This window comes from Neodiprion virginianus, chromosome 1, assembly GCF_021901495.1.
Source record: "Neodiprion virginianus isolate iyNeoVirg1 chromosome 1, iyNeoVirg1.1, whole genome shotgun sequence".
Taxonomy (NCBI): Eukaryota; Metazoa; Arthropoda; class Insecta; order Hymenoptera; family Diprionidae; genus Neodiprion; species Neodiprion virginianus.
Window position 1 is genome coordinate 32,386,789 of NC_060877.1, and position 18,715 is coordinate 32,405,503.

General features: G+C 38.3%; 1 protein-coding gene across 1 annotated transcript in view; it reads right to left on the reverse strand.

The window, feature by feature from the left end:
- The window catches only part of LOC124308496 (protein FAM13A), a 42,570-nt gene that overhangs the window by 17,302 nt on the left and 6,553 nt on the right, over window positions 1-18,715 (reverse strand). The window contains exons 3-4 of the mRNA XM_046771255.1: window positions 14,761-15,142; window positions 12,302-12,545 (exon numbers count right to left, since the gene is read on the reverse strand). Of these exons, the coding sequence (XP_046627211.1) occupies window positions 12,302-12,545; window positions 14,761-15,142 (626 nt within the window). The remainder of the gene's footprint in view (window positions 1-12,301; window positions 12,546-14,760; window positions 15,143-18,715) is intronic.

Consider the following 18,715-nt stretch of genomic DNA (forward strand, 5'->3'; position numbering starts at 1 on the left):
GAGCTGTGATATTTAAACGAGCATCCACACAGGCGTGGTCAAATATATGTATACGATTTCCATACATATTACGTATTTCGAATTAGCGAAACACCATCGCCTCGGGGAAGGCGATTTTTTAGCCACGGAATCGGACGAGAACGTCTACAAACTCTTAGTAGGTATACTTAAGAATCGGCTGCAGGCTGTTATATACGGTCAGGGTGAAGAGCCTGTACGCTGAGAAAAACGTTTTGCTTTTTTAAAAGCACCGATTTGTAGACGCAGTCTGTAGAAAATTTTCTCCTAGGAATAGAACATTTTATTGTGATTAGTAAAGTTGATGAAGTGATTGTTTAAAATTGTAAAAAAATTTCATTGAATAAAATATACTTATAAATGCGAAACCTCGATTTCAATTTAGTCAATTTAATTAAACAATACTTTTTCATAGTATTATCAAAATATTGTACACCCTCTGGTAGATTCAACTAAATTGCTTCACACGGTTGGCTAAATCTGTTCGTTCGTAAAATCTAGTCAAATTTACGAAATCATGGGAGCTATAAATTGACTACCGCTATCAAACAACAAGTTACATCGCAAATCTTCAAAAATGAATTTTGTCCAAGCGGCAAAATACTTTCCGTGACAGGTAAAATATCCTTTACCGCAGAGAGGTAAGATAAACAGTTATTAGTAGGGGCTCCAGGCATCTGTCTAGTATAATCGGCAGAACTAAACGATTCGTGGTCTAATACCATTCAATCAGCCTCTAAATTCACAACGACACACTTCTTTCTCGTTGTTTGACGTGACTTTTAATTCGTGTAGCATAAATTACAGTCAAACGATAAACGAAATCAGTAAAAAAAATCAAACGATAATTTTCCAATCTTTATAAAATGATTTCACTGCATCGACCCGATCTCTCGCAATATCGATAGAATCTATGGGATTGTGATGCAAAAACCTTTTCTCAGACATTATAAAAACATTATATTTTCCGTGCACTGTAAAAATAAACTAATCTTTCTTGGCCGTGTGAAAATAATGTTTGGTTGTACGTATATCAACCACGAAATTTTGCTACCGGGACGAAATTTTGGTCATTAGCACGAAATTTTTTCTTTTCCCGAGTAGGTATACGGGCATCCAATTTTGAACTCTTGCCAGAATTACGACGTAACGCGTCATTCCCACGCCGGTTCTGCCAGCCAACTCGAAAGCTAGACACACTGCGTAGTTTCGAAAAGTTGAAAATAATTCGTGCAAAAATATCCTCAGACGGTAACGTAATAGTCCACCTGTCGGTCCGTTGGATTCTTACGATCATCCCGATCCAGCATTTGCCGCAAGTGTTTAAGACGTGGCCGAAATCCAACATTCGCCGTTTTTTACTTGGTCTCGGTCTGCAGGTTAAACGGTTTAGTCGATGCCGGAGCCGCGGACGCAGGACGCGGTTACGAAGAACGGACCTTCGATCCTCGAGGTCGTTATTGTTCCCTGGATGCGTGGACGAGGCAGGACTTTGGCGAGTCATGCAAAGCCGCGTTGAAAACGGAACGAGATGAAAGTGAAGAAATCACAATTCGGCGACACTCGCGACCTTCCACCTTGTTGGCGGCCACGATTTTCACGCTAATATTCATCCGGGTTTCAGCACCGTCGTCAAAGGGTTCTTCCACGATCGATTTAAGCTCGCAGCCCTACTTCGCCTTGTCTCGTCTCGCGGGGCGATCGAACAATGCAGATTTCGTGGTGCGAGGCACGACTTCAGCCTTTCTGCAAGCTTTTCATTCTTGGGAACGTTTTTTTTTTTAATTTTTTTCTTCTCTTCAACGTCGAGCCACAAGTAGGGAGATGGTCACGTTAAGAACCGTTCGTTTCTATCGTCGACCTTATAAACCGTCCAATGTGAATAAACGATACTTGGTCAACGTTACTGCATTAATTCAGCAGATTTGACGCAATTAGGTTTCAATCCGATAACAACAGCGATTATTGTTTGCCACGGATGAGCCAGCGTCTTTTATTTGGTCAACAAAACAATCAGGACGGTTCCATCTTTGTCGGACAATTAATTTATCGCATCTATTGATTCGTATGGTGACGAAAATTAAAGAATAAGAAACGATCGTATACCTCGAACCGAGTCGTTATCTTACAATTGTACAATTAATCAGTGACCGTATTAATGATCGGAAACTTTATATTCTCAAAAGTGACAAGTAGGTACATCCGAGTATAAGAAATAAATACTGGGAGTCAGGTTTTCTGAGTGATAAAGTTTTTTTTTCTTTTGAAATTCCGTCATCTGTTTCGTTCGAAGGATCGAATATCTGTAAAGGTAACCTCTGGAAAACTGAAAGTCGCCTCTGAAAAAGCCCCTCAATTATCAGGCGAGTGTAACGAATAACGAAGCTGCCGTATCGCGGACGTTTCTAAAGTCACGCGAACGGATCGACGACGGTTATTAATTGTTAAAGAAACATCTCTTCAAGCGGTTTTCTTGACGGTGGATTTGACAGTGCAGTCAGCGTTCTTACACGCCGTGTGAAAACAAAGTTGTTAAAACACATAGGTATGTGTGCACGCATTGTACACGCGGAATAACAACCTGCTTGACTGACTGTCTTTGAAATATACGCTTAGCGCGGAATCGACTTGAAGAGGTTGTAAAATGAGAATAATTTTCACTGTATATATGCATAATGGAAACTGATCGTACCGGTCGGTACGACTGCGGATAGGTGAGCCGAGAGTGATGAAAACCGAGTGAATATGTAACAAGGTTGAGTGAATCGATACGTTGGTGTGGAAATTAAAATATGTTGTTTTTTTTTTATCCGTATATTTAAACAACTGGTATAATTATCAGTACCTAATGTATTTTCAGAGGTTTGAAAAGAGTATGTAATCACGATTCGTATACGACCAAAGTAAAGCCGATTATCACCTGAATCGGTGAACCAAAATTTGTGAATAACTGTGAGTCGGGAAAGAGATTCGAAAAATGTTTATGCTGCGATTTTGGAAGCAGCGAATATTCCACGATCGAGGCATTTCGTCAAAACTGGTTTTCAACCCTACGGCGAGCATCGCAAGCTGAATAGTTATCCCTTGTAGAATCGGGCTTGCGTGAGTGCGATCGGGAGTTGCTAAGTCGAAAGCGATGGGTACGAAAATAGATGGAATAATCAATTGCCCTTGTGGGTAATTCCCCAAGGGACGTCGGTTTCAACGTATACTTCGAATATGGCTCCGTTGATGTCGAGTCGAATGAAAATTTAGAAGCTTAATTCACACAAGTACCTGCTGACACGTGTAGTATGTATATTATGCTTGTATACGATGTCGTTGTACGTAGATGCGATTATTAGGACTGGATAGTGGATTTTAAAACGTAGTCACGAGTCTTTGTGATAATTTGTATATTTCATACTTTCGAAAGTACGCGACGAGTCAGGAATGGGAATATTTTCAAAGGTGATATTTCGCATGGGGAGAATAAATTGAAAATAGAATTATCCGTTTAGAGAGGGACTCGGCTAACTGCAGCTTGGAGAGATTTTCTTCCCCCTCTGATCAAACAGAGATAAAAATATCTGAAATTTGAACAGCGCAGGTTAATTCGATCGCTTACGTAACTTCCTTTATTTGATCCGAATCCAACCGCCAGAAGTACAACATTTGGCATGTTCTGACTTTCGGGTATAATGTATCGCACGTTATGTACAACGATCTTTACCCGCGATCGGTCGCAAGTTTAATTTTAAGACAGCGGGGTTGAAGTTCCGAATTTAATAAGTTCCGAAAACGACAAATTCCTAATATCTTTTGTCGTCAAACTTAAAATAAAGGAATCAAACTTTTACGAAACATCAAAGTTTCGAATGGTACAATGTTCCGAAAGGACAAAATGCCGTAAGAGCGTAACTCCGATAAGTCATATTTCCGGAAATTTGCAAATGAGAAAATTTAATAATCTGATACATTGAAATTTCGAACGATAGATTTCCACTTCTGTGGATTTCGGGCTTGGTGAAATTTCACGATATATTTTGATCTTTCTTTGTTTTGGATTTTCGATGTTCTCAAGTTCGGAATCCTGTTCAACCTGATTTTCGGTTTATCCAATTTTTTCCACTCGCCCGTGGACTAAGCTACGTTGCGTGAGAATATTTTAATTTTCCAAATTTTACTCCATTGAAACTTTATTTTTCGGAATTTTGCTTTATCGTAATTTGAATGATCGAAATCTTGCATTTCGGAACTTTGACCCGTCGATTATCCGACCATTCGAAGCTTTGTGATATCCCAAAAGTTTGATTTCTTCGCTTCAAGTTTCGCCACCAAATAATTCGGAATCAGCCGCCTTCGGAACTTCCACCAGGCAATATAACACATTACACTGCAGTAGTAGATAAAATTGCGGAACGATGTAAAAACAAACTAAAAGAAAAGAATCATATTCTCATATTATGTGCACTTTAGGAATGTCGAATACCTACACACCTGCAATTACTCGGACTGTGATAATCGCGGATAATATTACCGCGACGACGTGACATCGGAGCGTGCTGCATGCAGCATCTATTATACGCCTCGTTTAAACAAGCCTGATTGTCAGTGGTATTTTTATTATCACCAGTTGCCTCGTGAGTCCCAAATCAACACACCACACAACACACACGCAGTCACAGCAGCTAGTCAGATATCACACGTGTGTACCGAAGCCGGTAAATGATTGTCACACCGACGTCGTCGGTCAAAGTCACGTGCCATAATCGAATAGTTTACTAACTATTGCAAGACTCGTGATCCGGTGCTCTGTATAATTCATCCTATGCATCACGTGCCCGGATAACGTGACCTAACGTAACTCGTTGTCGGGCTGCCCTAGGCTAGACGAAGCTAACGACTAGGTATTGCAGCACTACATTGCCTGATCGTCTTCACGGGGAAACCAGCGTGAACGGGTAAATATGTGAATAATAATCCGCAAGCGAATTGCCGATAATCTGGGTCGAAGATTTTTTCATTCGCAATAATATTTTCGTAAAAAATATCCTGCAACTAGCTGCTGGTAATTAATGTTCCATTAATGATACCGACTATCAAGATGTAGCAAAATCCCGGTGATCAGGCCGTGTGATGATCGTTTATCGCGATAAGTTTGCAACGAACTTTGCAAAGAATAGCGATAGCGAAATCGCGGAGCTTACGAATCGTGCGGATAATATTGAAAAAATTTATTGATGGATGAAATCGATCGATTAAGACTTATATCTGTATGGACTCGGTTGAGTTACACAGATGTGATATATTCGCGGTTCTAAGAGGCGTGAATAAACATGACTTTTACGGTACGGTGAGAAATAATTATGTCGGCAAGCTTATCGAATAAGAGGAAGATAACGCGTAGCGACAGCTCGATTTCAGATATAGTGGCTCAATGCTAGATAGCGATGCTCCCGATGGAGGAAGATGAGATCTGACCCGAATTAATCACTCAGGCAAAGACGATCGGAATCCCTGAAGTAGCAAATGTTTTTCGCAAATTGCAGGATCGAGGTGCGGATTTTTAATATGAAAATTCTCAAGCTTATTGCCATAATAAAGAGGAGGCCGAAGGCTTTCATGCTCAATTCGATCACTGATCAATAAATCAAAAAAATACGCTTACGCGTATAAAAATCTGTAATTGTAAATAAAAAATCTTGCATCAAAACCAATGACAAGTTTCGTTCGTCGAAATTCAAACGATCACCGATATCGTCGAGGAGATTCGTTAATGACGGTGTATTTATTCTTCGTTAGAATTGACCTCCAGGATATCGTCCTTAGCATTGACGACCGAGGCCAGGACATGAATTCCTTATCGGAACACGTACGACGTCTGGTCGTAACCGAAGGATCGCTAAACGTTGGAGTTGAAGGTCGGCGAAGAGGCTTCGCCCGGAAATCTATTAGAGGCACGTGATCTTGACCCAGACCATGGTGCGTGTCTCCGAGGAGTACCCATGAGAATCGGACCGGATAGTGTAAGTACCGAAATGTGATTTGGCCAAACGGGGGAATCGGAGACTAACAATAATAATCACGTCGCGGTTGTTTCTTTGAAAGAAATGTAACGGATTCCAATTGACGGAAGTTTTGCATACTCGGGAATTTTGGATCAATTTTTCCGCAGACGTGATTTTTTCATTTCGTTTGACATTTTTAACGACGTTACAGGTATACATGCATAGTTGCCGAGACGTAAAAACAGCCAAGGATCGTGCTTTTGAATATTTCGGCAACATAGCTTTTCCTCTACAAAATTAACGTGGGTAGTTGGGTGGGTACATGATTCCAAAAGACTAAGGTGTCCAAAATGCAGGTAGAATACACCTGCTTGAGAGTATTAATAGAAACGTTGATAGGATACAAATGACTGGGGTGAACGGCACACTCTTGACGCAGTCAAAGCGCCAGGCTTAGTTTCGTTGTCACGTAGCCAAGAGAACCTTCAATTTCAAAGACATCTAATTAAGACGTTGATTCGCCGAGTGACGAGCGAGTTAAAAACGTTCAAGAGAATCCGCGGTATACACGCAACAGTACAAGAATATAATACGTATAAAGTAAAGTAGAACGTATAAAACGGTCACGTATAACTGCGATGAATAGAGCCGTACATGGAAATATTTAGCAGTCCGCGTAAAGCTCGTGTCAACTTGAAAAGTGGTAATTTTTCTTCAAGGTAAGACCTTGCAGGGTACAGAAGTAAGAAAAGAGAGAGAGAGAGAGAGAGAGTGAGAGAGAATTGCGAAAAACGAACTTCGTCACCGGCGAAGAGCTTGCATGAAAGCACAGTTCGCGATTTCATTTACTTTTTCCCCGAAAGTATTTTTGGCAATAGAATTTCACTGCTTTCATGACAATTATTCGTTTAACGAGGTAACTGATTTACGTTACAGATGTTCACTCACGTTTCGCAGGCTGCAGAATATGTAATATACATGAATGTACACAAATCGTAAAACGCTCAACGACACACATTCGTTCCGGTGACGTCAGTCGGAGAGCTGTTTTTTCGACAATGGAGAAGAAAGAAATATTTGTAATTGCAGTTTTTCGATCTGTAACTCACAGGCAGCAAAAGCCGGTAGTCACTCGCCACGTGACCGGGATCGGTAGAGTTACTTTCTCTTGTAAGAAATAACCCTCGGCAATTGATCTGGCCAATCAGAAGGCGGTCTTAAGAACGTGTAGGTTGGCCAAAAATTCATACTTTTCATTGATATTATTGCAAGATTGAGTATTCGTTGATTTGTTCTACTCGTAAGATCTCTTTAAAAAAATAAATATACAGATAACAAATACTGGAATTACGAAGAAAAGCTCGAGCGTCGATGCTTTGTATGATATTGTTTCGAAATTGTTAAAAATCTAGTAGATTCGTTCGATTTTAAACAACGATGTCTCTTTTGATTTGGAATAACATTGTCGAATGTTGTTAAATCGTATATTTAACGATGCGAATTACGTGACGAAGACAAATTGTAGAAAATAGTCTCCCCAATGATATGAGCTATCATATAGAATGAAATCAAACGAGTCTATTAGATTTTGAACAATTTTCAAGCTATCTAAAGCGAGACATCAATTCCTAAGCTTTCCAATTCTACGATAATTCTTATTTTTAAAGAGATCTTTGTAGTTTACGAATAGAAAAAACTGATGAATAATTAATCAACGATCATCTCGTCATGAAATTATGAAACAATTAGTATCAAGTTTCTGGTCAAAAAGCCTCTTGAACCCTCTCGAACGAAAGCGCAAACGATAAATCCTCATCAGTTTCATCCCCTTTCACTGTTTCGTTACGAGAGCGTTTAGCCGATCCATGGATGTTTGCCAGATATTTGCCATTAGGCATGAATGATGCAAAGGTGGATGCGTCAACGGATAGAGATTCGTGCCGTCACGTCCGATGTTTGACGCTGAAACCACGCCGCTTCAGCGTTGTATGCGCATATAAATTAGTCATGCAGTCAGCTTTAGCGTTATGGATGGGTTCTATTTTAGTCCGCGGTGAGTTTTATATAATAACAAAACAAATCAAACAAACATAAAAAAAAAAAAAAAAATGTAGGATATACGGGCACACACGAATCGCGCGCGAATCAACGATCCGTTTATGGATGTTAATTGGCGATAATTGCATGTACCCACTGTACTATTATTATCGGTGAATATTTTCTCTGAACGTGCAGCTCGCGTTTACAGCGCACAGTAATACACTCGGAAACGTTAAATTTACATCATACACGTGATGCGATAAAATTTTACCACGTGTTTCGATGCCGTATCTATTCGACTAGTGAAAGTTGCCGAATGAATGGATTTACCTGTCAGCATGTGTGCTGTTTACATGCTGCATAGTGCATGTATTATACATTTATATATACAATTAATCGATTACGTTGTGCTAGCTCGTTTTGTCGAGGTTGTTGATTCCCAGCAATTGTTTCTAACTTTCACTGCTGAGGGTACACGTTAAGATAATGAATAAATAAAAGTACTTGCGAAACAACGGATTAGGGATAGCAGCTTTGGCAGTTCAACCTTCACCTCTATTTTTTTCGGTCATGTATTTTGTTCAACGCGATTAATCACTCTGTGCATCCTCGTGTACCAATCACACGCAGTCGGTGTGTAACATACCTTGAGCATCAATTTATGGTTCAGCCAGTTTATAGTTCACAGGTTCTTTGCCTGGTGTTATGACATTTCAAGATCGCGAGCTCGTTGCTCAAGGCAATTCTTGAAAATCATCGGAAATATCGCAATCGTTAAGGTTCCACGTATTTAGGGAATTTCCGTCAATCGTTCTTTAACAAAATACATGTTGATTTTTTCCTGTTTATTATTTCGCAGTCAACGATACGAGGAAAGCAAAAAAAAAACTTTTCCGCATCGCCGAGGCTTTTGCAAGGAGTGTAATAAAGAATGCAGGGACTGCGGAGCTACGAAGAGAAGCTTGAGCTTCATTTGGCGGATGTCTGTAAAGGTGAGATTCTTCAAGTGCAGAGGGACTCCAATTAAAACTTTTCTTTCAAAGCTTTTGAAACCGAACGCCATGGCCGTTATTCGCTGCCAGTCGTCGTTTCTCCACGGTCGTTATTACACGATCACAATCTGAAATATCACGTTCGTAAACCGATTCACAATCAGCACAGGAAGTGATATACATATAAGCTTCGGATTCTCAGATGATCAATTCAATTGACTGTTCGTAAGTATATAAAAATGTATAAAAAAGGGTCGTTGTGATAATTTGGGATTCTCAGACTTGAGGTAAAACAGTTTTACACCATACATTTCGTTACGTATCAAGAATCGATATTCACCGAGTTAGGCAGCAGCAAAGCGATCAAGAATTTTTTTACGCAATTGAATTTTTTGTTATGCTATTCGTGGCGCAGACATTTGGCCGATTTTTATCGATAGAGAGATAATTTTCACGACTATACGACGAAATTACAAGAGTAATATTCAGACAGCGAGACAGGCTTAAATTAGAACGCAATAGTTATAACGTCGATGTCAATATTTGAGAAGATAGCGAAGATGCTTGGTCCGATAAAATGATATAAGACACGCAAAATGTGCGAGCATTTCGCTGACAATGCGGATTACAGAACTCTAGTCGATTATCCCGAAATGACGTTATCTAAATTTAAGTCGGGCTCAACTCCCTGTCTGTTCAGTGTCATTGTCAAGAATCCGTTTTTATATCGATCCCTCTCCAAACAATAACCACAAATATACCGCGTACAAAATACAAAAATATACGTCTGCTGGCAATATTATTAATTACAATAAAAATAACATCTGCAGAATCGGAACAATGAGGTATGAACTAATAAACTACGGTAATAAAATTCAATTAACCACAGTCATTAATCCACCTATTGATATATATATGTATATATATATCGAGGTGATTGTGTAAAATTCACGTGAAAGTGCAGAAAGATTTTTACGCTGTAGCACTGATGGGATGCGAGATGATTACGTACGATAGAAATAACTCTCGGAATTCAATTTAACTCTGCGTAACTTCAAGAGGTGATTGACTCTGAATCGAGTGTTTATAACGCACTCTCATTGTTATCCATCTCATAACGTTATGATTTTCTTTGCATAATTTTCGCATCGTATACACACGCGACTCGTACTTTGCACACAGTTTGTACGCATGCCTGTGTATAAGGTTCTCAATGACAACAGGCGAGAAATCCGATCGTCGGATAACCGAGAAGGTATTAATAATGAAAATCGATTGAAAATGTAATAATGCGCAGTGAACAGTCTAAGAAAAGATTGTCAGTTCCTTGACACTAATGTTGAGGCAAGCTACCTCGACTGAAGTAAAAACCTCATTGTAACGATGAAATGTTGTTACAATAACAATGACAAACCGTAACGCTGCAGCGTAATCATTTCATCTGTAATCACTTAGCGGTGGAAAAAATACTGACCAAAGTTCACGACTAACGATATAAGCTATATATAGCTTAGTTTTGACGATTCACAAATATGATTCGACGATTATAGTCGCAGGTAAATTTACTCGGAACTATTAACGCGAGTCATTGATGAATACTGGGCTTTGAATGGAATATTTCATTCCTTTATTTTTCAAAGGTTCTTATCGTCTTAAATATACAATTAAGGAACGTGATCGGCGATTCGGCGTAAAACTTGGAAATCAAATATTATAAAAAAAAAAAAAGTAAAATAAAAGGAGGACGAAGAGTGGATAGTCAGAAAAAGGAAAGTAAAAAAAATATTCAACGGAAATTACCTCGATTTTCAACATAATTGTAGGTCAAGCGCGGTAAGCGATTCGGATAAAAACGCTCGGAAAGTACGACTGACAATGAACGAGGGAAAGGTCGTCCGATAAGTTGCGCAATATTTCCGATATCGTGACGCAGAAGAAACTGGAAAAAACTGTACTAAAAAAAAAAATCACCTCCACAAAAGATGAAAGATAATAAAATATCGACTGTCCGTCACGGTTCGTTGTGCGGTTTCAGGAGTTTTTACTAAAAGGATTTATCAATATTAAGTAAGATATGCTGGAACTGCTTTGATCCGAACGGCGTGAGCGCGGGTCCTTCGAAAAACCGGAAGTGTGTACCGGAACAGCGATTCGTCGCGATCTAATTATCGTTACTTTGCTGATTAACGTCTGTACCGCGAATAAGAGAACGGTGTCTTATAACGTCTATTGTACGTACAATATACGAGGCATGATATTCTACACAATTCCGTATTCGCGTGAAAAACTTGAAAGCATTGTAGATGTTGGACAAGGCTAACAAACAAGCGTCAGTGGCTTCTTGTGCAAACCCTACAACGTGTATAATGTACAAGTATACGCAGATCGTACGATACGTGTGCAATTTCCAATCTTAGTACGTGTCTAAGACCACGTTCCGTAGTTTTAATCAGTCGATCGAGATTTTCCAGAAGTGTAATATTTGCGCAAGAATCGCGTCAGTATCGCAAGGATTTTTCCCCGGGTTGCATAACAATCATTTCCGTAATTGTCGCAAGGGTAAAAAGAAACAACGTTAGATCGTGTTTAAATTTATGTTTGTTGAGAGGTTTAGTAGCTGTCTGAAATCTGGCCAAAGTGCAGTTGGAGAAAATTAATCTAGCGTATTGTAAAAATGCTTGGATAGATGATATTACACGTTGAAATTGAGAATAATGGAAGGTAATTGTTTCAAATTTGTTTGGTTTTTAACCAACTTTGGTAAGAAATAAAAACAAAATAAATAATTTCGTATTTGTCAAACAAAATTTCAGAACAAAATCGCATAATCGATCAGAATTTGTGATGTTAAATAACGGTATACCACAGTATAAAATGTGTAAAAATGTACGGTTCATAAAGGCGATGAAGAACTCAAAATAATACTTAGAAAAGATAAACAAAAACGATGTAAAAAAAAGAGCGGATTTTATTCAAAATTGCAGTTTGGTAAAAAAAAAAAAAAAAAACCTACCCACGTCAATTATATTTTCTTACTACAAATCTAACAGATTTTACTCCGCACACAGTGGTTTTTGATGATTCTACAGTAAACTTTGCACTTTACGAAGTATATCTGACCAAAAAAACCTGACGCGTCCCTCTTTTCCTACAGTTTTGAACAAAATCTGTTCTTTTAATCTCCCCGTGAGCGCAGGTATCAATAAACATAAGGTAGCAAAGAATGGTGGTCTTTTTTCTCTATAAAGCAAGGCAACTCACCAGTCAGGAAAGAGAAGAGGAGCCGCCGCAAGGATGTCGCGAAGTAAAGTCGTCGCTGGCGGGACGTGCGGAAGGATTACGGGGGCAAAAACCCCGCAAACCCCGGCGCCTCGTCCATGCTTAGCTTCGTACCGACCCAGATAGACGGTCAGGTATCCCAGGAGACGGTAATGCGAGGGCGGAAGTGTTGCCAGGAGATCCTTCGTGGAGTTTATCCAGGTCTCGTGATCCTTGGCGTAGTTTTCTGGATCAGGAGTTAAAGTGGATATGTCGCGCGGATCGTTCGTTATTACAGGTAAATTCTGAGTCGACGAAAAGCGTGATCAATCCACATCGTTTGTACAAGATTTCAGACAACAATGTGTAAGTATTTAAAGCGTATAAATAAGAATTTTGCGAAGTTATCAATAAAGGAAAGAAGTCGCTCGTTTCTTTTTTTTTTTTTTTTGAAAAGTGTGAGTCGACTCTTGACTCGGCATATTATGCATCTGTAATAAGTTTTTCTTGCAAAAAATATCGGCAGGAATACCGAGTCGGTTACAAATCGGCGTCGACGTGACTTATGAAAAGTTTGAACACGCGCTGCAAATGTTGGCAGCGATTGTTGCCGCGATGAGGAAGGTACGTGTAGAATTGCAGGTTTTAGGTATATGCATAAAATACAAGCTTCGCGTGCTCTCGGAAACTCGTCTACTCGCTGTCATAATAGGAAGTCTAGAGAAGCTCGCTGAGAAGCCAGGAAAATTATAACAATCTCAAAACTTATTATTAGTCAGGCGGAGAAGTCTGCAGAGTTCACCTACTTTGACCTGTTCGCGAGATGAATTATATCTGCTTGGAAGATGAAAAAGAAAAAAGAAACAATAAACGCAAGATGGAAGAAGAAAATGGGACAAAATTATTCCGCTCCAAATACCTCTGCAATTTTTATTATATTTATAAACGATGCATCGTGCAGTGTGAAAAATTGTTGACAAACCTTTTTTCTTTTGTTTTTTCTTTTTTCTTTTTTTTTTTCTTCTTTCAACTTAATTATTGCATCGTATACAGAGTATATTTTATAATTTGTAAACTGTAAAATTGAAGACGCGTGCTTTTTGTACGATTCTTATAATCGACAGTTTACTAACAAAAACGGAACACGCGTTAATTTCGTTGAAATATTTACCATACCAAATCACCGTTCGCGCAAACACGAGAACGAATGAAAGACTGTCGTGTCGAATCTATTATGAATTTGCTTCGCATTCGGTTCTTTCCAATTTTTACGCTGCGTGTAACGTTGTCGGTATTTTTTTCCTTGCAACGAAATTTTGCTTTCAATCTAAAATCCAAAGAGGAAATAGAATTTTCCAAGAACTTTGGTGCAATTCGTTTGAGCCGCGCTCCATTTTCCGATGTGAAATGACTCCACTGAATGAAATTCGCTAGAACGGATCGAGTGATCAGTTATATTTATATACCGTACAGTTCAAATATGCGCTTCATTCAATTGAAATTGCATTCCGTGTTTGCGATTTATTCGTATTCTGTTCAAATTGAATACTGCAGTGAATAGAAAGGTATGCCGAGCATGTGGGTAAATCAATTTTTGATCAATTCAATAGAGCTGTTCTAATTCGCTGAATACAGAATATTCATTCGATATAATACGCGCAGGTATTTGCAACGGAATGTTCCAGTAGTTTCGCATATTCAAACTAATCACATTTACGCTTAATACACAAGATTGACGATTCAATTTTTCATTGAATATATTCTCCAGATACACAATGCAATGTTATTAAAATATGAATCGCTTAACGGAGGTCAGAAATTATTATACTATACAATCTATAAATTTTCAAATTAAAACTGCCCAGAGAGAATCAAACTTTTAATCGTGTACGCAAACTTGCAAAAAAAAAACCACATCGACAGCAAATAGATTTAATTCAATCCGAGGAAGCTTTTTATTATAGTATAAAAGAGTACAAACAACTTTATCTATTGAAGCGAACAAAAGTTTGAATAATAGATTTTACAGGGTAGCGTCAATTTTGTTCCCTGGCTTTACCCGTCAAATAATTTAGAATTCTCTGACGTTTTCCCACGAAACTTGGGTAATGTTGGGTAGTTTTTATGACCAAAAGCTGCTGAACTTTGAATACATAAATTTGTATCTAAAAAATACATAGTATCGTACTACTGTTCAAGTAATTAGAAAATGAACAATACCATTTCGGAAAGTTAGGTTAACCGATTTTACAAAGTGTGGTTGAAGTTTGAAAACGATTTGTAAAAAAAAAAGTACATTTTTCCTCCCTACGGTCCGTCATAATTTCCAAACTTTTCCCGCTAGACGAAATCCCCGGTTTTCCCGGTATCTAGGAATTTGACCGCTTCTAGGATTAATTTTTTTCCGAGAATGCACAGCCGGCAATTCGCACAAGGATCTAATAAACAATAAAAAGACTCACGTGCGTGGGAAAGAAGAAGACTGCCGACCAGAGTGGAGGGCACAACAGGTTGCGGAAGTTCCTTGAGGTACTGCCTGAGCAGAGTGGCAGCCGTTGGCGGACATCCGGTGCCCTCGAGGTCGGCATCGCCTCGCCTCTCAAAGGCGGCACGGAGCCGTTCGGCAACGCGAGGACTTCCGCCGGACAACCGGAACACGGCCGAGCTTTGAAAGCCGTTTATCTCGATGTAGCTGCACAGCCTGTGGACGACGAATGGGACCCCCGTGTCTTGGTGAGGCTCTATCAGGTCTAGCCGTACACCAAAAACGCGGTTCGAACCCCCCGATCTGCCGAGAAGCGATACGGCAAGGACTCGCTTGACTCTCGCCAGTCGAGATTCGTCCTACGGATCGGGAGAGAATTACGATCATCGATTATTTCGACGTTTCGTCGAGGAGCTTTTCGCCGGAGAAGAAAAAAAAAATTTACACCATGATTACGTGTTTCGCGAATACTTGCATAATTGATGAATGAATTTTACTTAAGATTTCTTAAGGGGGTATTCTAGTGTAGAAATTTGAAAAAATCGATTTTTTTTTTTTTTATATTTTCAAAGCTTAACCTTTCAAGAATGTGTCCTTAAAAGGACAAGTCAAAATTTCAATTATTTTCAGAGATATAGCTATTTTAGTGACACGTCTTCAATACTGGCTCGGCTGGAACGAATTTTACTCGAAACTTTAAACGCGTTTTTCTCAAAACTACATTTTTCAAAACGGTTGACATGATTTCTCAAGTTCTATTGAACCGATTTACTTGAAATTTGGTGAGAATCTTCTCAATACATGTCTCTATCGCACGAACTATTATTATAACGAAATAATAATTTTTACTATTTTTAAAAAATTCAGAAACGTCCAAAAAAGTCAAAAAAAAACGTATTATTTTTTCGGACAGCCGTAATTTGGCAAAAAAAATTTTTTTTTTCGACTTTTTTTTAGTTAGTACGATAGCTGCATTTATGTAGATTAATAATCTTTTTTTTTTTTTTTTTCTGATTTTGAAAATGCTTGCAATCGTGACAACATTGGCGCGCCATTTTTTTTGTACCCCCCACTTCAACAACTCATAGCATTTTCAATTTTGTATTTTTTGACTTGTTTTTTTTTTTTTTGTAATCGTGAAATAATAATAAACGCCTGATAAAAAAATGGATGGTAAAAATATTTTTTGTTTTTTGTTTATAGCACTTCAAAAAACACCTCAAATTCATGCCTCTACACTAGAATACCCCCTTAAGATCATAAAAAGATCTCTGTAATACTGAGTGATTTTTCATGGCTACCGAATGATTACCTCGACGATTACCGATGCAGAATTTTATTTTAATGTTACCGATTTCAGTGTGATACCGGAGATTAGAAAATGATATTTACACCTCGATCGAACCGGTGAAATACTTGTTGTGTTTTTTTATTATTGTATTTATACGATGTAATCTTGCAACGTTGATTATACGTCAGAATTTTATACTTGAAAGCCACGCGCAGAGATTTATTTATATATATATTTGAATCAAGAATACTGGATTTATGAACAAAAGTTTGGGTGTCAACGAATTGCTAAAAATTCGGTAGATTCGTACGATTTCATTCTACGATGGCACATTTTAGTGGGAAGAGTATGTTTTACAAATTTATTGAAACACTTTTTACTCTTATCATGTTCGCATCGTCGTTGAATATTTGATTTTACAACGTCACGGCCAACACTTAATGGGAATATCGAACCGACTGCTGAAGGAAATGAAAATCTACTACGGTTATTTTGGAGGAAATAGTCTTCCTGATGAAACGAGCAATCGCAGAGTGAAATCCAACGAATCTGCCAGATTTTCAAGAATGTTTGAAACGAAGGATCGATATCTATAAAGCCGTTATTTGCAATTCCAATATTATCAGTATTTGGATTTTTTAAGAGATCTGATTATAATAAATTGATAAATACTCGATGTAAAACTATCTCGTAATGAAGTTGATAAAAAGTATAGATTTTTGGCCATCCAACTTGATTCTTAAATAGGTATGCATAGAAAAGAGAGAGAGAGGAAGTAACGTTAAATCACTGTAATTATTTTCAAACAAGCGAACAACAACTTTGGGTCTAAGTATTGCGAAAATATTCATTACAATATAGGAATTCATATTCGTTATCATTTTGAGAGGGATTTCTACATTCGGATGTTTATGTTTATCATTGTTATCCTCAATCCCGGCGAATCGATCACCCGACCGATTCGAACGAAGCGCGTAGGAATTCTGTGAAGACAGTTCGTAAAATTTCATAAATTACCGCGACTAATTCTGTCTGAAATATTACAAGATAGCTCAAACTGTTGTGCATGGATGTTGGGAACCTTGGTAGAATTAATTACGGTTATACGCGAATTTCCATTAACTCACATCGTCCTAAATTAATTCAATATCTTTCCGAGAAAAAAAGTGTTCAAACAACAGATGAATCAGTCGAAGTGCGCATTAGGAATGTTCGTTGGGTTTACTTTACGTTTTAACAATCGCTGGCATCTTGACGGTGAAAATTGCCAATGAAACGTTTGAAAATCATCGACATTTCCTCTGTCGACCGTAACATCGCAAACATCTTGTTTCTACGAAGGTAAAATTAACACGAGCATTGACCTTTCGTCGAGCCCTGCGTGTTATCGATTACGTGTAGCTTTCCACCGCCAAAACGTTAATGAGAAAAGTGTAATCACGTTTATTTATAGCCCGAGGGTATAAGGTGTACAATTTGTAATATCGTACCTCTAACAGTTAAACTTGGAGGATAATCAACACTGTGCGGTATTGTGAAAAATGTAATTTTATAATTGTTGTACGAGTGTGTAAATAATCTGACGCTTCTATTGTGGGATAAATGAATTTGATATTTTCTCTCAAAGTAGAGAAAGAAAAGAAAAGAAAATAGAAGAAAAAAACAACGCGCAATACAAGCTGAATAACAGCGCGGCTTGCTGCGGCTGGTTGCGAAAAACTCAGCTAACCCGAACGATCAGGCAAACTCTGTCTAACTCAATTATTTCCAGTTGATACTGGAACTCGAGTATACCTATTACAAGTATAACAATGGTTGTATACGAAATTGCTAAAAATAGTTCCTGACAGCAGAAGGCAATTTATTCGCGCTTATATACGGCTCGTCAGCTTTTACCATGCGATAAATGATTCGCTGAACGTAACGCTTCTCCAGCTGGTATGGATTAATTAAAGCCCCACGTCGAAAGTTCTCGGAGGGAATTATTAAAGATCGCAATTACACTGCAGTTCTAACGCGTCGTCGTCTTATTGCCAAGTGTAGAACGTAACCGCTATATTTCGCACGATGACATTTATACACACGTCAACGATGCGTCCATGTTTCATTGTTTCATTCACAAGTTTATACATTAATTTATTCATTCATTTCTGCACTTGGGATTTCCGAAATTCTGAAGCCGGACGAATAACGAAACAGATAGAAATAATTCGAATATAGGCTCGGTTAAATGGATAAAACATTTCGCAAAATTGACAGTATAAACAAAAAAGGTGAGAAATGTATCGCGTATCTAACATGTACGTAAATAACGTCTTTTGTACGCTACAGAGATTGCAGAAACTCTGCATATCTACCTATTTGACACTATTTCACGAATGTTTACCAATTATACGTATTTACGTTGAATAAGATTTGTTGTGATTAAAGATAATTCGGTAAGTATAATAACAGGCGAGTGGAGGATTAACCTTTAATCAATTTAATTTAATTAAATTAAACTCGAGCTGATTGTGAATGAGAGTGCAAAGTTTAAAACCGTGGTTACCGAAATTGGGGGCTTTCTTTTAGCTCATGAGTATAGATTTAACAGCGACGAAACCGTGGTCTGATTATTTACGGCGTGATACAAGACGCGAGG